The following is a 20,173-nucleotide window of genomic DNA, read 5'->3' on the forward strand; positions in this document are numbered from 1 at the left end:
CCCGCCCCCGGCGGCTCCCAGCCCCACCCGGGACTAGGCGAGCCAGGAGAGAGCCCGGGCCCTCACCCTGTCCGGGTCTCGCCCACCCGGGCGCGGATAGGCGCCTGAGGGCAATGGGCTTCAGCGCTCCGCCGCGCGCATGCGCGGTCCTCTTTTCCCAGAGGATTCCTCGGATCACCTGGACGACCGCATTTCAGCTACCTGTCCCTCTGGGTCCCTTCTCGCCCTTGACTCCTCCTGCTGGTTCTCACCTCCATCCCCCAGCCTTCTCCTTCTTCCGCAGGCGTCGCTAGGCCCTCCCGCGGCCGCCCGCCGACACCCCGGCTTCCACTGACACGAGCCTCTCGGCGTGGCTTCCGCTTCCGGCGAGTATTGTGTGTCGCGCTGCGGGGCGGGGGCGGGGGGAGGAGGAAGGAGGGAGGCAGCGCTCCGGCGGCTCCGCGCCCCGCACTCCCGGACCCGAAGCCGGGAAGGTAGGTGCTGTCCCGCCGCGGCGCCCGGGCCCTGGGGCCTGCCCCCGCCGGCCGGCTGCGCACGCCGCGTCCTAGCGCCCCGCGACTGCGTCACCGGCCCCCCGCACGTAACCACTGCTGCCTCCGCCCGCCTCGGGCCCGGGCGGACGTTTTGCCGCCCCGGCGACGTCAGCGCGTCCGGCGTTGCTTGGCTACCCCGCCGTTCCCCCGTCCCGCTGCCGCTCACCTCCCCGGGTGAAACTCTGACGCCGTCACCGCGGGTCTCGGCCGCGTCATAGCGGCGGGCATCCCACCTTCACGTCACACCTTCTTCTCACCTGGACACTCATCCCTCCCTCCCTGCCAACCACGGCGTTTCCTTTCCCCCTCTCCAGTCCCCCTGCGCCAGATCTGGCGGGAGAAATGGAGACGGGGTGGGACCGAGTCGTGGACCACGCTCAGGAGCGGGTCGTACGGCGGGACCCAGGACAGTGGTAGAAACAAAACGAGGACGTTTCCGAAGTTTGCCCTTCTACTGAGATATGAGGAGTAGAGGCTAAGAAATGACCAACCCAGAGACACCCAAAGCCACACTATTGCTGTAGCTCCAAATTCTCTCCTCATATTTCCTTAACCTTTTCCCCATCTCTCACGCTGCTTCTTTACCACTCTAGATCCTTCCTGGTCCCTAATTCTGCATACAGTTTAACTCACCCCAGGTGAAGAGACCACCTAATTTCTAGAAGGTTAGGGAAAGTGAATAGTCACTGGTCCAAGTTGGATTCCTGTAGGTAGAAAAAAATCATCCGACTGAACTTCTGGTTGAGGGAAGAAATTCAGGTCCAAACAAGTTAACCAGTTCCTACTCCAAATGAAACACTTTTCACGTGTGCCATAAATATATACAGGAATAATCATTGTTAACCCTAATCATTACATGGCCACTTGTCTCTCAACACATAGACTTAATAAATTTATTCTCTTGGGTCCTCTGTGTGTGGGGGGGGGTCCACAGGAGGGGTTAAGGGGATAGAGAAATCAACTATTTTCGTGGATAAAAGTGGTGATGTTTTAAGTGGAGTAGAGGACCAGCCTTCTGGTTTATAAATCTCTTACATGCATTTGCAATTCTTTTAAGGCTTCGTTTGAGGAAGTTTTTGATTGCCTCTTTACTTTTAATTCCCAGCCACTCCAGAACCTATTATTTGGAGGTACAGTACATCCAAGGAATTAGTTATTGATGTTGATTTCAGAAGACTCCAGTCATTGCTGAATACTAGAATAGACATGTCAGCTGTCTTTTCAAGAAGTTCTTGCCCTGGGCTCAGTAATAGAAATAGACTTTCTAGTACAGTTGCCATGAATTTATCACTTTCTAGCAGTTCCAAAAGTCCAAATGCACACAAATAGAAATGAGTTGTTGTATGAATCATTTCATTCCGAAAAGATAGCACACTTCCTCTAGGCTAGCCTGCTAAAAGGAAGAATAATTCCAGACTTCTGAAAAAAAGAGGTTGTTACCCTTGCCTAACTCACTCCATTTATTACCGTTTGAAAGAGTGAGAGAACAATGCCAGAGAATCAAGCTTAGGTTCCAATGGGCTATTGTAGTAAAACTCTTCTGTAACATTACGCTTTAATGCATACTTAAGGAACCTTAATTAGGAGTTCCTGCTGTGCTGTAGTGGGTTAAGGATCTGGCATTGCTACAGCTGTGGCATAGGTCACAGCTTCAGCTGGGATTCGATCCCTGGCCCCAGGGAACTTCCATATGCCACGGGTGCAGCCAAAAAAGAAAAGAAAGAAAGAAACCTTAATGCTTGACTTTTATGGCACATTCCACTTTCTGAAACTCCTTTCTCATCCATTAGAAAAAATATGTCGGGGAGTTCCCATTGTGGCGCAGCGGACACAAATCCTACTAGTATCCATGAAGATGCAGGTTCAATCCCTGGCCTTGCTTGGATTGCCATGAGCCATGGTGTAGGTTGCAGATGCAGCTCTGCTTCAGAGTTGCTGTGGCTGTGGTATAATTGGCCGGCAGCTGTAGCTCCAAATTGACCAGTAGCCTGAGAACTTCCATATGCTGTGGAAGTTCTTTTTTTGGCCCTAAAAAGCAAAAAGAAAAATGTGTTGGAGTTCTTTGGTGGCTCAGCCAGTTAAGGATCTGACATTTTCACTGCTGTGGCTTTGGTTCAGTCCCTGGCCTGGGAACTTCCACCTGCCATGGGCACAGCCAAAAAAGATAAGTATGTCCAACCAGGAATTCATTGGTCTGGAACTATTGGTTCTAAGACACAAATGGAATGAAACAGAATCAGGAGAAGTACTTTGGGCTAAAGTTGAAAGGGGCCTCTGTTTCTAACAAGAGGAAGTGATAATAGACAAGAGATTGAGGGTTATATGTCAGTTTGCTGCAGAGAAAAAAAAAGTTAATGTCTGGGAGTCACAAGTTTTGGAAATGGAGAAACAAAAGAGCTTGACTAGTGGGAGAGAAGATGTAAAATACCACGAAGGGACTAAATCTGCAGTTAGCGTTTAACATGGACGTACATGTCAGGTCAGGGATGCCAAAAAATTAAACCTCCAATTAACATTTTTCTTTCCTCTTCCCCCTTCCTAACTTCAAGTTAAATAATGGCAGAGACAAGTCTGTTAGAGGCCGGGGCCTCTGCAGCCTCCACAGCTGCAGCGCTGGAGAACTTACAGGTGGAGGCAAGTTGTTCTGTGTGCCTGGAGTATCTGAAGGAGCCTGTCATCATTGAGTGTGGGCACAACTTCTGCAAAGCTTGCATCACCCGCTGGTGGGAGGACCTAGAGAGGGACTTCCCTTGCCCTGTCTGTCGAAAGACATCCCGCTACCGCAGCCTCCGGCCTAATCGACAGCTGGGCAGTATGGTGGAAATTGCCAAGCAGCTCCAAGCTGTCAAGCGGAAGATCCGAGATGAGAGCCTCTGCCCCCAGCACCACGAGGCCCTCAGCCTCTTCTGCTATGAGGACCAGGAGGCTGTCTGTTTGATATGTGCAATTTCCCACACTCACCGGGCCCATACCGTTGTGCCACTGGATGATGCCACCCAGGAGTACAAGGTAAGGAACCAGACACATGATGCTAATGCAGGGCAAGGGAGAGGAGTGCAGAGGGTGAGAGATTCCCTGGGTAGAAGATCATAAGTTCCTGAGGGCAAGATGGTATCTGGTCCTCACTCTGTATTCCCCTCAGAGCTACATACACTAGGCACACAGCACATCTGATCAGTTATCCTCAGGCATGAAGAAGAGCAGTGAGAGGAGTTCCCATCATGGCACAGTGGAAAGAAATCTGACTAGGAACCATGAGGTTGCAGGTTTGATCCCTGGCCTTGCTCAGAGGGTTAAGGATCCAGTGTTGCCATGAGCTATGGTGTAGGTCGCAGACACGGCTCAGATCTGGCATGGCTGCACCTGTGTCATAGGTCAGCAGCTGTAGCTTCCGTTGGACCCCTAGCCTGGGAACCTCCATATGCTGCAGGTACGGCCCTAAAAAGCAAAAAAAAAAGCAATGAGAAATATCCCAAAATTTCTCTCTGACTTTTATAACACATCTGCGTATGTGTGGTCCTGGAATGTATTATGTTTTTCACAAGTGAATGAAACCGCATGGAGAAGATCAAATTTAGGAAGAACTGAAAGGTAGTCTGGTTTCTTCATTCTTTCCTCCTGCTCACATGCCCCTTGTTTAACCTAGTATTGGGCATAGATAACATCACTTTAGAATGACCTCCACCAGGCCAAGCTGAACCAGTCTGTTTGCATCTTGCCTGGATGATAGATAACATGGTATACGGATTAACTTACCACTGGGACCCAGGATACATGTTTGAGTAATAGGAACTCGAGATTTTAATGTCTTAGCACTTTATCAAGAACTTTGACCAATTATATTAGTAAAATCTTAGAAATAAGATTTTATGGTAGTTTCCAAAATAAGTAATCAAGATTGTATTATATTTGCAAGTGGTTAGAGTTGGATAGGACAACAATTTAAAGAAAGATATCAGGGGACAGGAGGTCACTTTGACAGTAATAGGCAGTTCCATGAGTAAGAAAATGAACAGGGCAGGAGAAGGACAGAGAGTTGGTGACAACTGGACACTGTGAGATTCAGTGAAAGGAAAGTTTGGTGAACAAAGAAAGTGATATGGAGACAGGTTGGTGGCAGGAAGAGGGGACCTGTAGGAAATTGACACCCCAAATGACAGACAAGGCAGTTGCATCAAGAGGTGGTAAGAGATGGATAGGAAGCAAAACAAATGATTTAAAACAAATGGGTTAGTTTCTGAACATAGGATGTACCAGATAATCCCAAATGCCATTCTCCCACTTTGCACCCCTCAGGAAAAACTGCAGAAGTGCCTGGAGCCCCTGGAGCAGAAGCTACAGGAGATCACCCGCTGCAAGTCCTCTGAGGAGAAGAAGCCTGGCGAACTCAAGGTAAAGGCAGGAGATCCATTTGGGCTGCTCTACAGGCAGTTAACCAAACATTAACCACACATTATTTAACCCCCCCAGTTCTGGTTCCTTAGAAAAATGCTATTCTCGGAGCTCCCGCTGTGGCACGGTGGGTTAAGGATCCCTCGTTGTCTCTGAGGCAGCAAGGGTTCAATCCCCGGCCCAGTGCAGTGAATTAAGGATTCATCGTTGCCACAGCTGTGGTGTTAGGTTGCAGCTGTGGCTGAGATTCAGTCCCTGGCCCAGGAACTTCTATACGCGGCCATAAAAAGAAAGAAAAAGAAAAATGCTGTTCTCTCAGAAATGATGGTATTTTTATTAAGCTTGATTGTCATTAAACATTGTACTTAGATTAATTGTCATGGATTAAGTATTGAGAAAGATGGAAGAGGTGAAGGACAGAATATCTTATATCTGTGGAGTTGAGGGAGTTCATGCCTGTTGGTCTCCTTTTCTTTGTAAGGCAGGGAAGAAGGCTCTCTGCTGAGTGGGCAGGGATAGGAGTTTCTTAGAGGGATTGAGGCAAGAAGAATGTGGAAGATGCACTCGGGAGGAAGGATGGAGGAGCTGCCCAGTAACCTCTAGACCACATTCTCTTAACTCAAGTAAACTCAAAAATGCTAGATGAGGTTAGTTTCTAGGATAGTCTTCCTTTCCCCATCCTCTACTGTAGGATCCTATTGGTGAAAACCACTGCTTATGTAGCCTTTCTGGAACCTTTAGAAATTGGCTCTTTTAATTTGCATACAGTTTTGCATCTCTTCCATAGCATTAACATATTTGTAGCATGGTATTTTGGTATCTGTCCTATTTCTTCTATTGGACAGTGAGACATGTATTAATAGTAGCAGTAATAATAACTAGTATTTATTGAGCCCTGAGCATTAATTCATTAGGTATCCAAGACATTCCAAACTTTCAGGATTGTGTTAGGTCTTAGAGTTCTGCCCGGATTGAAGTTCTAAGAATTCAGGCTAGACTTGGCTCAAATGGGACGTAGAGAAGGTACAAGATAAGAAGAAGGGAGTCCAGGAAGTCATATTTGGCAAGAGTGAACTTAGAGACCCTGTAAGGTAAGTATTGTTATCCCCAGTTTACACAGGAGGAAACAGAACTTGATAAGTGACTAGTCCAAGATCATATAGCCAGTGTGTGGCAAAACCAGGGATGCAAATTCTTTGTTTTTTTTCTTTTTTTAATGTGAGTTGCAACATTTATTTCAGGTTCTCTCTTGTTTTGTTGTTGTTGTTGTTTTTGTTTTGTTTTGTTTTTTCCTTTTTTGCCACACAGGCAGTATGTGGGAATTCCTGGGCCAGGGATCAAACCTACACCACAGAGCACAGCAGCAGCCAGAATCTCAGTGGTGAGAATGTAGGAGCCTCAACCCACTAGGCCATCAGAGAATTACCAGGGACACTAATGCTACATGAATCAATAAATATTTACTAAGGAGTTGCCATCATGGCTCAGCAGTAATGAACCTGACTAATATCTATGAGGACATGGGTTCAATACCTGGCCTCACTAAGTGGGTTAAGGATCTGGCACAGCCATGAGTTGTGGTGTAGGTTGAAGATGTGGCTTGGATCTAGCATTTCTGTGGTTATGGTGTAGGCCAGCAGCTGCAGCTCCGATTCCACCTCTAGCCTGGGAACCTCTATGCCACAGGAGCAGCACTAAAAAGACCAAAAAAAAACAAAACGAACAAATAAATATTTACTAAGCGTCTAGTATAGGCCAAACCCTGTCTTTGATACTGGGGAACAACGATGAGCAAAAACACAGTCCCTACCGTCCTTCAGCTTATAGTCAAGTGGAGAAAATAGAAATGACATAGCACAAAAAGCACAGTTGCAAATTCATAAGGAGACAGTGTAGAAACTTAACCTCATCAAGGACTTCCAGAAGAGGGGCTCTCCTGTGATGCAGCAGGTTAAGGATTTGGTGCTGTCATTTCAGTGGCTTGGGTTACTGCTGCGCTTATTTATTCCCTGGCCCTGGAATTTTCGTATGCCTTGGGCACAGCCAAAAAAAAGTAAAAGAGAGAGAAAGAAAGAAAAAAGATTTCTAGAAGAAATAATGAGTCGTTTTTGGAGTTGATATTTAGGGACCACAAAAAATTAAACACAGGTTTGAAATTAGTAGAAACACTAACTTTTTTAAAACAATGACAACATTTCAACAAGAAGTAAGTATTATTCAGTATTACTAAGTATTACCTTGGTCCTTTATACATTTTAACAAACAAGCATTTGAATTTTTTAGAACTTGAACTAATTTTGAAAAATTAGTTCATTTCGAAAAAAGTTCTTTGTCCTTTTGGAGGGTTCCCTAAGGAAATATGTGAAAATAAAGCTTATACCCTGGTTATTAGCTTCCTTCTTCCTGTTGATCACCTTCTTAAAGGAAAAGAATGGAGAGAAGAATAAAAATTTTTTAAATGTGCTAAATGTTTGAACAGAACTGTAGTGTCTTTCTAAAATGTAAATTATCATTTCAATGGTCTCTGAAACTATCAACCAACCAGCAACATTCCTTCAGAGACTTTTGAATTCTCCTTTCTCTCCCTCATGCCCACCTCCAGACACATAAACTCTTTTAGAAATAAATAATTCGTAATTAACCATGCAGAAATGAAAATTATGGATAAAGTAGCCTATCTGCTTTTTTTTTTTTTTTTTAGGGCCACAGAGGTTCCCAGGCTAGGAGTCTAATCAGAGCTATAGCTGCCAGCCTACACCACAGCTGGAGCAACGAGAGCCGAGTCTATGATCTACACCACAGGCAACACCGGATCCTTAACCCACTGAGCCAGGCCAGGGATCAGACCTGCAACCTCATGGTTCCTAGTCAGATTTGTTTCCATTGTGCCACGATGGGAACTCGATATCCATATGATTTTTAAGGAGGCCGTCATGCCCAAATATGACATAACAACATAAGAGTAATTTATAACAAAATCTAGTGTGTGAATATTTGGGAAAGATACTGCAATGTAGTTTTATCCTTGTACCATCATCAACAATGCAACAAATACAAATTTACACTGAGGTAATTGTGTAGTAATGTTGACTCAAATGCCACAAGCAGTTTGGCTGTTGATAACAGTTTTTCAAAATGGTAAATAACTTTTAGTAAAGTTCTAAAAAATATGTAATTTTAATGATTTTTCACCTATTCCTAACAAATTCAGGTATATTAAAACCATATACAAATTACTCTGTTATTTATAAAGTGGCACCCCTGGTTCAGTCCTTGGCCCTGGAATTTCCATGTGCCACAGGTGCGGCCAACAACGAAAACACAGGCCTTCAAGTCCAGGACTCGTTTTTTAATATCCAGCAGGACTAGAGAAAATGGTGCAGATCATCTTGCTGGGTGGCCTCACACGTTGGATGAGTGTTAGCATCCTTTCAGGAGCATCCCCAGTCATGCAAACAAAAATTCCCTGTTTCCAAAACATCCCTGTATATCCCTAGAGGGAGGTAAAACCCGATTAAGAACCACTGCCCTACAAATATAGAGGGGAAAAAAAGAGAGAGAAGGGATTATGGGATTATATGAGACCCCTTTGCCTCCTTTTTACCACATTTTGAATCCTAGGTGCTACCCATACATAAGCCCTAAACACACACACACAGGAAAAATGGGTGGCGGGAGGTGTGTGTTTGCTTGTTTAAGGATGTGTTTTACTTCAGGGTAAGTGTGAGAATATTTTTTTATTCCCATGTGCTCCTGAGGAGGCAGCAGTGGAATGGGGAGGAGCAAGCAGCTCTCGGACTGGAGCTATAGTCAGTTTCTGTTGGGAACTAGCTTGAAATCCAGAAATACAGTCTTTTGAGGCCCACTTTCTATTTACCCTCAGCCCTGCCTTCCAGTCCATAGCCACTTCCTCCTTCCAGAGTCTCAGTCTCTGCTTCTCACTTTCCTTCCCTCTTGAGCTGAATCAGTCCTCTAATACTTGGGGAATCCTTTGGGGAGATACCTCTTGTTGCAGTGGGGGTGCACAGGAGAAAATGTGCCTGCTGATAACTCTCAGAAAGGGTCCCATATTATCCAATTTCAGGAACGTTAGAGGTTTAACGGAAAGAAAACGTGTTTCAAATTTCAAGCAACTAATTACTAGCAAACTTCTATAACCTGTTCCTGGGGCAGAAACTGTCAGTCTCTGAGTGACTTGAAACTGTTACTAAACAGGTTCAGCCCTGAAATCTACATTTATATTTCATAATGATCCATTACTAAAATCTTACTAATTGTGATACTTTACCAGTTGTTTCTCAGGTTTTTATCAAGTAGATGTCTTGCAGTGTAAAAATGATGACAGTCTTTCACTTGCCAGTATTTGTACTTACCTTTTCTTGGCCAATGGCATTAGCTAGAACTTTAGGGACTAGCAGAGGTATTCTGATCTCTGAGGTAGTAGGTGTCATGATATTATTGAGTTCTTTTTTTTTTCTTTTTTCTTTTTTATCTTTTTAGGGCCACACCCACAGCATATGGAAGTTCCCTCTAGGGGTCAAATTGGAGCTACAGCTGTCAGCCTGCACCACAACCACAGCAACATAGGATCTGAGCCTCATCTGACCTATACTACAGCCCAGAGCAATGCCGGCTTTCCAACCCACTGAGAGAGACCAAGGATCAAACCTGCATCCTCATGGATACTAGTCAGATTCATTTCTGCTGAGCTACAACAGGAACTCCCTATTATTGAGTTGTTATGTCTTGAATTTTTTTTACTAAAACATAAAAGTACAGTTTTTTTGGAAGTTAATTTAATAAATATATGTATTTTTTAGGGCCATATCCACAATATTTGGGAGTTCCCAAGCTAGGGGTTGAATCAGAGCTGCGGTTGCCAGCCTACACCACAGCCACAGCAACACCAGATCCTTAACCCACTGAGCAAGGCCAAGGATTGAACCCAAAAACTCATGGATGCTAGTGAGGTTTGTAATCTGCTGAGCTACAACGGGAACTCCTCATAAAATTTTTTTTAACCTTTTTTTTTTGGTCTTTTGTCTTTTTAGGGCTGCACCTGCGACACATGGAGGTTCCCAGGCTAGGGGTCTAATTGGAGCTGTTGCTGCCGGCCTACATCAGAGCCACGGCAATGCCACATCCGAGCCACGTCTCTGACCTACACCACAGCTCACAGCAATGCCAGATCCTTAACCCACTGAGCGAGGCCAGGGATCAAACCTGCAACCTCATGGTTCCTAGTCAGATTCATTTTTGCTTTGCTGTACCACAGTGGGAACTCCTCCTTTTTTTTTTTTTTTTTTTTTTTTTTTTTTGTCTTTTCTAGGGCTGAACCCTCGGCATATGGAGGTTCCCAGGCTAGGGGCCCAATAGGAGCTATAGCTGCTGGCCTCCGCCACAGCCACAGCCACGTCAGATTCAGGCCAAGTCTGTGACCAACACCACAGCTCACGGCAATACCGGATCCTTAACCCAGAGATCGAACCTGCGTCCTCATGGATGCTAGTCGGATCCATTTCCACTGAGCCACGATGAGAACTCCAACACTGGTTTATTTTTTAACTTTGCAAGTGGTCTTCACTCTCAAGTCATCAGTAGGGGAGACAGTGGGGATGGAGCCATTCTTTACAGAAGGAAATTCCAGTGGAGAGAAACATGAGTGTCCTGTTAAGCTCTTTCCAGTGACACTGGAAGTCTGTGTGAATTTATGCACATGGTGGGTGGGAAAGGCACCTATGCCACCCTGGCCCTGTTAAACATAACACCCTCCCCCTGTCCTCAGAGGCTAGTGGAGAGTCGCCGACAGCAGATCCTAAAGGAATTTGAAGAGCTTCATCGGCGGCTGGATGAAGAGCAGCAGGTGTTGCTTTCACGATTGGAGGAGGAGGAACAGGACATTCTTCAGCGCCTCCGAGAAAACGCTGCTCACCTTGGAGACAAGCGCCGGGACCTGGCCCACTTGGCTGCGGAGGTGGAGGGCAAGTGCTTACAGTCGGGCTTCGAGATGCTTAAGGTTCGACCTTTGCCCCTGCATAGCCCCTCAGGCAGAGCGCAGCCTAGCTTTGCACAGGCCCTTCGGCAGGCCTGCAGTGCTCACTCCTCCGCTCTGCCTCTCTAAATTCCAGTTCTGTCCTCCAGACATACTCAAAGGATCTTTCTCTACAGAAAGGCTTCTCTGATTCCTCCCGTCCCCTTCTGATCATTTCTGTGCCCTTACGTCTTGCCAACAATTATGTGCTTCACCTGTACCAAAGAAAAAATTCACTCTTTTGAGAGGAGGGTAGTCTAGTCTGAATTAGTGAAAAAACTATGCATTAAAAATTGTGTAAATGCAGTAACCATTACTTTTAAGTCCTGGAACATGATCTACCTAGTACTCAGAATAGAAACAAAGTTTGAAGGACACTTGAAATAATGTATAAGTAATATATTGCTTTTAATATGTAAATAGTACCTCTAAAATGTTTGAAATAATCTGTTTTCTTAAGCAAATGAATGATGTTTGCAAGGCTGTAGGAAACATATTTCTTATCTTAGAGATCACATTGCCAGCATTTGAATAAGTGAGGCTTCGTTGTACATTTATCTGCATGTTATATATTGCTTGGTATTTATTCTCGTGTCCTTTCATGTATGTGTGTTCTGCCTTCCACATTAAACTGGGAAATCCTTGGGGGGCAGAGATTTGTCTTCTTTGTCTTCTGGACCCCAAGTATTCACAAATCAGGATTGGCGCACAGTTGTTTAATATTTATTAACCAATGCCAGACGAGGGATACAAACCACAATGGGAGAGTGTGATTCGTCCCTGTGCCAGCAGTCTGGAACTATCTGTACTGATCCTCAAGGAGACAGGTGTGTGGTTGGTACTTGGGGGACAGAGTAAAGAGCAGACACAATCCCTGTCCCTAGCATTGAGCTCCCAGTGTCCTTGAAGAGCAAAGACAAACACACAAGAGACTGTGTAGAAGTGATACCAGTTACCAAGCATCATGATGACTGAGAGTTGAAAGTGGGGGGTAGGTCGGGAGAGATGTGCTTGGGTCCCTCTGGAGTTCTTCCTCTTGCATTGTGACCCTTAGTTTGCCTCATGCCTATTTAATAGATCTAAAACGTTTGGGAGGAGGGGAACCTTGTGCCTTTAGGACCCTTGACCACCGGGACCAATACTGCTTTCTTTTCTCCTTCCTCTAGGATGTCAAAAGTACCCTGGAAAAGTAAGTGATTCTTGTATCTCTTCGAGTGAGTTAGGTCTTGGCTTCAAGAGTAGGGCTGCAATGAGGAGTTGGGGGAGTATGGATGGGAATATCATGCAGCATCTGGGTAGGATATGGAAGAAGGTTTATTGTGTCCACGGAGCAGAAAGCACATCATCGGGAGTACTAGCCCCTTACCGTTTCCCTTTGACCATCAGGACTTCCTTGTTAAGGTAGATACCAAGATTCTACCTGGGCCTGTGGGTGAAAATGTGTCCAAACAAGATGGAAGGAGGAAAGGGCTTGGGGGAGGGGGGAGATTACCTATTTGCATGAAATATAACAATCCTTTCAAAAAGTTCTAAGACTCATTCACACAATAATGGTCTGTCCAAGGGACCACATGGCTTTCCATAGATGGGCAAAAGAAAGCAACAAGCAAATACTTGTCTTGAGGGAGGAGAAAGAAAGTGGGGGGATGGAGAATTTTAGTTTCTCCCTAGAGATGACAACATCTGAAAACTCACTAAGCTGGAGCTTCCCCTGACCCTGCCCTTTCTTCCCCTATCTCCCCATCCCTCCTAGATGTGAGAAGGTGAAGACCATGGAGGTGACTTCAGTGTCAATAGAGCTGGAAAAGAACTTCAGCAATTTCCCCCGACAGTACTTTGCCCTAAGGAAAATCCTTAAACAGCTAATTGGTGAGTTGTTCCCAAAAGGAAACTAGCAGAGGGAATCAGCAGAGAGAAGAAAGTCTTTAGGTCCTGCTTTCTCTGGGCTTCAGTTATCCCTTCCCTTCTGTCCCTTTTCATGCCCATATCCACACCCACCTGTACTGGGCTTTCAATCTCACTCTGAGTCACAACTCAAAGTGAGAAGCCTCGGACTTCCCTTCGTGGTGCAGCGGAAACAAATCTGACTGGGAACCATGAGGTTACGGGTTCGATCCCTGGCCTCGCTCAGTGGGTTAAGGATCCAGCGTTGCCGTGAGCTGTGGTGTAGGTTGCAGATGCAGCTCGGATCCTGCGTGGCTGTGGCTGTGGTGTAGGCTGGCAGCTGTAGCTCCGATTGGACCCCTAGCCTGGTAACCTCCATGTGCCATAGGAGCAGCCCTGGAAAAAGGCAGAAAGACAAAAAAATAATAATTAATTAATTAAAAAGAAAAGGAAAGAAAAAAGTGAAGAGCCTCAGGTGTCATCTTCTTTTAGCCTCATACTTTTCTCAGTAGGGAGCCAGAGAGGTTAAATAATTTGCCTAAACTGGTCCCCTCTCATTATGCTTACTTGGAAAATGATCATAAGCCAGGCTATTCCAGGAAAACAGACACGTGGTCACCCCATCACTGGCCTATAATGCTGTCTTGTTCTGTATCCATCTTAACATTTTCTGTTCTCTCTGGCCCTGGGACTGTGCCTTGTGCTTCTCCACACAGTGAGATGGATGATGATGTCAGGGGGATGGCCAGAGGACCAGGCAGCAGCCCAAACCGCCAGTCCTTTCAGAGTTAGGAGATCATTCTGTTTATTTTAGGGCCAGGATGAGAAGTGAAGCCATTGTCCCCCCCTCCCCTCCCTTAGGTGACACCAAGGAGTGAGAAAATCAAACCACGGGTTCTGGGGCCTTGCAGGGAGCAGGCTCTGTAAAGGCAGGCTGGAGAGTGAGGCAGGGGCGTTTAGCTATTCCCGTCCTCATCTAGCTCCCCACTCTGGCTTCTCCCGCCAGCGGATGTGACCCTGGACCCCGAGACTGCTCATCCTAACCTAGTCCTGTCGGAGGACCGTAAGAGCGTCAAGTTTGTGGAGACGAGACTCCGGGATCTCCCTGATACACCTCGGCGTTTCACCTTCTACCCTTGCGTCCTGGCCACTGAGGGCTTCACCTCAGGTCGACACTACTGGGAGGTGGAGGTGGGCGACAAGACCCACTGGGCCGTGGGTGTGTGCCGGGACTCTGTGAGCCGGAAGGGCGAGCTGACCCCACTCCCTGAGACTGGCTACTGGCGGGTGCGGCTGTGGAACGGCGACAAGTATGCAGCCACCACCACGCCTTTTACCCCTTTGCACATCAAGGTGAAACCCAAGCGGGTGGGCATATTCCTAGACTATGAGGCCGGCACACTGTCTTTTTATAACGTCACAGACCGCTCTCACATCTACACCTTCACCGATACTTTTACTGAAAAACTTTGGCCCCTCTTCTACCCAGGCATCCGGGCTGGTCGGAAGAATGCTGCACCATTGACCATCAGACCCCCAACAGATTGGGAGTGACAGGTAGGGACATGGGAATAATCAGGGTGAGGCAGGGTCAAGAGCTACGGGCCTTCCTTCCTGTGACCTGCTGGAGCGTCTTCATGTCTGCTGGTTCCAGTCCTGAACCATCTGGGAGAACACCATGGTTTCTAGAATGGTTTATGTGGAGGAGTAGGTAGGACTGGGCTGGGACGAGAGCACGCTGTGTCTCCCTCCTAACTGTCAGGGTGGGGAGCTGGTTCCCAGGGGGTTGTCGCCCCTGAAGTCCATCAGGTTTTCTGTTGCACAGGATGGGTTGGGAAGGAAGGAGAGGCTTTTCCAGAAACAACAAGTCTATAGGAGGGTCTGACTTGCTCGAGTCAGAGGAGGAAACCAAAACCCCTGTACATCCTTTTAGGGGGTTTCTTTGACCCAGAATGGTCTGGTTTCTTTAGGAAGATCACAGGGGTCTCTGTACCTCTAGACTGAAATTAAGTTGAATGACAGTTGCTCTCGTGGGTCTAGAAGTTGAGGAGTTTTGTTCAGGGCAGAGATTGGGCATCAAGGTTAGAAAGAAGGTTTAAAAAAAAAGAGCTAGAAGGTTAAAAAAAAAAAAAAAAACTTAAGAAAGAAGGTTAGGAAAGGGGGCTAAAGAAACAGATTCCTAAAGACTGCTGAAGAGAAGAGTGGCTTTGGTTGCCATCATGGGTAGGACTGACCGGAGGTAGGAATGCGGGGAAGAAAGAGAACCCAGGTCTCTGCCTCAGCCTTCAGCAGAGCTGGCTTATCACCTGCCTCCTTGTAGTTGCTCGTCTCTAAGAGCTGTTACCTTGCTCATCTGGAGAGGCAAGGTGCAGGAGCTCCTGCAAGACGTGTCTACCCCTTCACTGCTTTCCCAACCTGGAGAGGAGAGAGTCAGGTATTAGAAGAAAGAGAAAAGTATTCCTATCCAAAGCCCCTGCCTTAAAGAATGCTACTGAGTAGCTGCTCCCAAGTTGTCAGCCTTGTTACCTGGCTAAGGTGTCCAAGCTGGACGGGGGAAAGAAAATGGAGTCTTCCTCACCCTGGGACAGGGTAGAAGGGGGTGGTATGTATAGGGAAGGGCCAGATAGGCAACTTCCTTTGGCCTGTGTGCATATGGCCTGGAACTAGTGTTCACAAGAGCCAATTTTTTTGCTTGTTTGTTGCCATCCTTCACCTTTTGCCATTTCTCCTATCAGAGAATGTAAGTCATTTTTATGTTAGGCCAAAATAAACAAACTGTAGGGTACATATGTTGTCAAAAAAGGTAAAGCAATGCATGCCAAACCAAACTAAAATGACTGGATTATCTGCTACTTGGGTAATCAGGGGTTCACTGAAGATTAGGATAAGAAACTGCAGTTTATTGAGGGCATTTCAGCTCCTCCTACCACCTCAACAGGACTTTGTCCAGACTCTCCTCTTACCTTTGTGCCTTGACTGTGGTTCTTTGTGGCAAGATGCTTTGGTTGGTAAAACAAAATATGGAACAAAGGATCCACTGAAGTGATCTCTGTGTCGTGTGGTAATTTGATGACAGCTTCTGTTGATGTATACGATTCTTTGGTGTTAAAAATGCATGTTCCTGGGCCCACCCTCAGTGATTTGTCCCAATCTGGGATGAGCCTGGGCATGTACCTTTTTTTTTTTTTTAATGACCGCACCTGCTGCATATGGAGGTTCCCAGGCTGGGGGTTGAATCGGAACTGCAACTGCCAGCCTACATCATAGCCACAGCAACACCAGATCCTTAACCCAATGAGCGAGGCTAGGGATCAAACCCCCCTCATGGATACTAGTCAGGTTCCTTTCCACCGAGCCTTTTAAAGAATACTTCTCATTTGAGTCTGGGGACTGTTCTGAAACTTATCCAAGAGGAAATTTCAGCCATTTCCTTCAAGCTGGAGGCCTGGTTCCCTATCCAGCCTGACGGGGGTTGAGAGAAGAGAGAACTCTCATCCTCTCCTGACTTGGGCTGCCCTCTCCCTATCTCAGGGATTATTCCTGTTCTGTGGCTCTACATCTAAACCTCAGGACACAGTGATTATTAACTATGAAACAGAGGTAAACATATGATGTCCAATAGCAAACAGAGTCAGAAGGCAAGGGGAGGGATATGAAGCATTATATATGTCTGTGCTGGGGGAGAGGGGGTGTTGTTGACATGTTCCTGTACTCTCCCCTACTGCGTGTCCAGAACGGCATGACAGGAAGTGTGTTTCTTTAAGTGGAAAAGATTGGGAGTAAGCTGGGCTTTCTGAAGGCCAGGAGCCCTCTTCCTCGACTCTTTCCAGCTTCCCCACCACTGGCGCCAGTGCTTCTTTTGAGTATATAACCCACTCCTTTAGTCTGTAGATCTTCCAGGCCATCTGCCTTTGGCTTCAGGAGCATAGGGCAGGAAGTAGCTGGGTATGAATTGTGCATAACCATCTCCCCAGCCTACCTGCACAAAGAGACCAGTCTTCTGTCCTGAAAATGTTTAGCAGTTTAAGATTTTCTCCGGCTCCACTGGTCTCTCCAGTCTTTATCTAATATTATCGTGGGCATGAGGAAGACTAAAAGGAAGCCAAGGAGTTCCCTTGTGGCTCAGCGGAAATGAATGTGACTAGTATTCATGAAGATGCAGATTTGATCCCTGGCTTCGCTCAGTGGGTTGGGGGGGGCTCCGTCCTTACTACGCTGTAGCGTAGGTCGCAGACGTGGCTCGAATCCCATGTTGCTGTGGCTGGGGCGGGGCGGGGTTGTTGGGGGTGGAGACAAAGCAAAACATAGACACCCCCTGGTTTGGATTACCCGCAGCAGGTGGGTTTGCAATTAGATGGGTTTGTGCGGCCGCACAGTGGCGCCGGATTGAGGAATGCCCACGGCCCCCAGGAACTACACTTCCCAGGAGGCTTTGCGCGGACGCCCCGGGCGGGGCTACCTCCAAGAGCGGGGCCTGTGAACTTTAGGGTGCGGAGCTGCCGCGCGCGGAGTGGATGGCGGGGCAGGTGAAGGACCGCGAGGCCTTCCAGAGACTCAGCTTCTTGTATCAGGTGAGTCTGCGTCGCAGCCCGCGCGTACGGAAGTGGTCCAGGGTGGCGGGCCCCCAGTGACGGCTCCGTCCCTCAGGCCGCCCATTGCGTTCTCGCGCAGGACCCGGAGAACCAGGCGCTAGCGAGGTTTTACTGCCACACGGAGAGGACCATAGCGAAGCGGCTCGTCTTGCGGCGGTGAGAGGGGCACGAAGCCCGACGGCGGTGGGCGAGTCCAGGGAAGGACGGGAGGGAGAGAGCAGGCGCCTAGACCATTATCCGCAGGCGCCTAGACCATTATCCACTTCCGCCTCCAGGGACCCCTCGGTGAAGAGGACCCTCTGCCGTGGCTGCTCTTCCCTCCTCATTCCGGGCCTGACCTGCACCCAGCGCCAGCGACGTGAGTGCTCCCTTCTGCTGGGGAATGTCCGTGGGCTGGGGGAGGGGAGGGCAAGTCTCCTTCCCGGGTTTAAATGGGTGCCAGGTGTGGGATATGGAGGCGGAGGCTTTCTCTAGCTCTGAGTTAAATTAACTCCGCCTGGATAGACTAGGTCTGGGCAGTAGAGAAATGATGTTGCCTTGAGAGGCGCCTCGCCCGTGCGTGATAATAGATGTTATTTGGCACCTGGAAGACATGCTTTCCATCTTCATTTATTCATTCAACTGTTATTTTTTGAGATGTGTCCGGCATTGCGCTAGAGTGTGATGGGACAAAGTAAGACAGAAACAATTAGAATAGCATAGAAATAGAGTTCCCGTTGTGCCTCGGCGGGTTAGTGTCCGTGAGAATGCAGGTTCGATCCCTGGCCTCTCTCAGGGAGTTAAGGATCCAGCGTTGCCCCAAGCTAGGGTGTAGGTCGCAGATGCAGCTCCGATCCTGCGTGACTGTGGTGTAGGCCTCGGTTGCAGCTCTGATTCAACCCCTAGCGGGAGAACTTCGCATAAGCCACAGGTGAGGCATGAAAAAGAAAATAGAATAGCATAGAAAATGCTTTAATTGGGGGACTAGTATACAAATTACTTCAACTACTGATGGTGAGGTTCATTATAAGCAAAGGGAGTGGGAAATGGAAATCCTAGGTGTTTGTATTAGACCTCAGACCAAAGAGTTTGTGGTCCTCCAAGCTCAGGAGGCTGGAGTTTGAGGTGGGCAAAGGCAAGACATGAGGCTGGAGAGGGAAACAGGGTAGACCTGAAGAATCTTGTTAAGGAGTTTGGATTTTATCTTAAAGGGCACCAAGAAATTGACAGTGTTTATGCAGGGACCTGACACCATCAAATGTGTATGCAAAGTACAGAGGGGATGGAATCCCTACTGGAGAACAGTGGAGGCAAAACTGGGTACAGGAGACCTTTTCTTTTCCTAAACGTGGACACTCTCTTTTCCCCACATGCACGCCAGGCTGCAAGGGTCAGCGCTGGACTGTACAGACCTGCCTAACATGCCAGCGCAGCCAGCGGTTCCTCAACGATCCTAGGCATCTGCTCTGGGGCGACCGGCCTGAGGCCCAGCTAGGGAGCCAGACAGGTGAGAGGTGGTAAAGGAAATGGGGGTACCTTCTGGGCGTTGAAGCAGTGGGTAACATAGAGCTGCTAAGGACATGTAGGTGAGTTCTGGGTTGGTGTGAAAGGTGCCAAGGCTTAAAAAATTAATTCCGCTCATCTACTCAGATCCCACACCACCACAGCCCCAGCCAAACACAGCCAACCCCATCCCAGCCCACCTTCCTGAGGAGAAAGTGCAGCCTCAGAGCTCCAGTCACCAGTGATGGATTTACCCTACCTTCCAAATAAACTTTAATTCTGTTTAACTTTGCGTGATTCTGTTCTGTGAGTACTTAAGCTCTGAACTCCGTTTTTCTCTGTTTCTGTCTGTATTTCTCTGTCACCAGCTAACCTCTTCTTTGTTCTTTTTGTCCTTTGTCTTGATCATCCTCACACTCCCACTATTCAGGGAGATGCCAATGTCTATAGACCACTTGGCCCCACCAAGCAGCCCCCATTTCCAGGACTGTGACAGCAGTGCCCCTCCACTCCTGCTTCCTCAGTGCTGTGCCACATCTGGAGCTCAGGCTCCAGGGTTGCCTGTAAGGGTGCAAGCCTTCCTAGGGCTAGGGCAGCCCATCAACAGCCAAAGCCACAGCAACACAGGATCCAAGCCGAGTCTTTGACCTACACTACATCTCACAGCAATGCCAGGTCTTTTTACCCAATGAGTGAGGCCAGGGATCAAACCCGAGTTGTCATGGATCCTAGCGGGGTTCATTACCACTGAGCCACAACAGGAACTCCCCTGATGCTTTGTTTGTGTTTTTTGTTTTTGTCTTTTGTCTTTTTAGGGCCGCACCTGCAATGTATAGAGGTTCCCAGGCTAGGGGTCCAATCGGAGCTGTAGTTGCCAGCCTACACCACAACCATAGCAACTCGGGATCTGAGCCGCATCTGTGACCTACACCGCAGCTCACAGCAATGCCGAATCCTTAACCCACTGAGCGAGGCTAGGGATCGAGCCTGCCTTCTCATGGATGCCAGTAAGAATTGTTTCCAATGAGCAATGATGGGAACTCCTGATGCTCTGTTTAAATGAAGAAAAAAAGTTTGGGTGAGGTTGGCAAAGGGAGGGTTCAGATTCTCCAGGACCACTTCATTTTGGGTCTTTCCCAATCTCTGGGTTTCTTCTATAAGATTCTAAATGGGAAACTGTACAGGAGTTCCTGCTGTGGCAAAGTGGGTTAAGACTGGCTACAGTGGCTTGGGTCACTGCAGAGATGCAGGTTCAATCC

At 47.5% G+C, this 20,173-nt stretch overlaps 2 protein-coding genes across 7 annotated transcripts; both read left to right on the top strand.

Annotated features, from left to right (window-relative positions):
• The first annotated feature begins 35 nt into the window (after positions 1–35).
• RPP21 (ribonuclease P/MRP subunit p21) lies at positions 36–19,200 on the top strand. 6 transcript variants are annotated; one of them, XM_084966086.1, is made up of 8 exons: positions 405–473; positions 3,083–3,542; positions 4,830–4,925; positions 10,711–10,941; positions 12,123–12,145; positions 12,710–12,825; positions 13,847–14,397; positions 17,251–17,379. In XM_084966086.1, the coding sequence occupies exons 2-7, from the start codon at positions 3,090–3,092 to the stop codon at positions 14,392–14,394; spliced, it is 1,467 nt and encodes a 488-aa protein (XP_084822212.1). In that variant the 5' UTR covers positions 405–473; positions 3,083–3,089; the 3' UTR covers positions 14,395–14,397; positions 17,251–17,379. The 6 variants fall into 6 exon arrangements, with proteins under 6 accessions (XP_084822217.1, XP_084822213.1, XP_084822212.1 ...); XM_084966089.1 differs by lacking the exon at positions 17,251–17,379 and adding an exon at positions 7,627–10,007 and having other exon boundaries at positions 10,286–10,941; positions 13,847–15,886; XM_084966091.1 differs by lacking the exons at positions 405–473; positions 17,251–17,379 and adding an exon at positions 36–365 and having other exon boundaries at positions 13,821–15,886.
• TRIM39 (tripartite motif containing 39) lies at positions 3,090–14,394 on the top strand. The gene is given in 6 exon segments (NM_001128479.1): positions 3,090–3,542; positions 4,830–4,925; positions 10,711–10,941; positions 12,123–12,145; positions 12,710–12,825; positions 13,847–14,394. Coding segments are annotated over 6 exon segments (1,467 nt in total).
• Positions 19,201–20,173: the final 973 nt, after the last annotated feature.

Source organism: Sus scrofa, chromosome 7, assembly GCF_054392235.1.
Source record: "Sus scrofa isolate SSC_HxYL_T2T_F1_AM1 chromosome 7, Sscrofa_HxYL_maternal_Yorkshire_Landrace_v2.0, whole genome shotgun sequence".
Classification (NCBI taxonomy): Eukaryota; Metazoa; Chordata; class Mammalia; order Artiodactyla; family Suidae; genus Sus; species Sus scrofa.

What these genes read in the sequence shown, in the direction of transcription:
- RPP21 (XM_084966087.1), top strand. Translation starts at nt 3,090, where the DNA reads ATGGCAGAGACAAGTCTGTTAGAGGCCGGGGCCTCTGCAGCCTCCACA. An exon ending in ATGCCACCCAGGAGTACAAG is followed by an intron (nt 3,543 to 4,829) that starts GTAAGGAACCAG and finishes TGCACCCCTCAG; the next exon opens with GAAAAACTGCAGAAGTGCCT. An exon ending in AGAAGCCTGGCGAACTCAAG is followed by an intron (nt 4,926 to 10,710) that starts GTAAAGGCAGGA and finishes CCCTGTCCTCAG; the next exon opens with AGGCTAGTGGAGAGTCGCCG.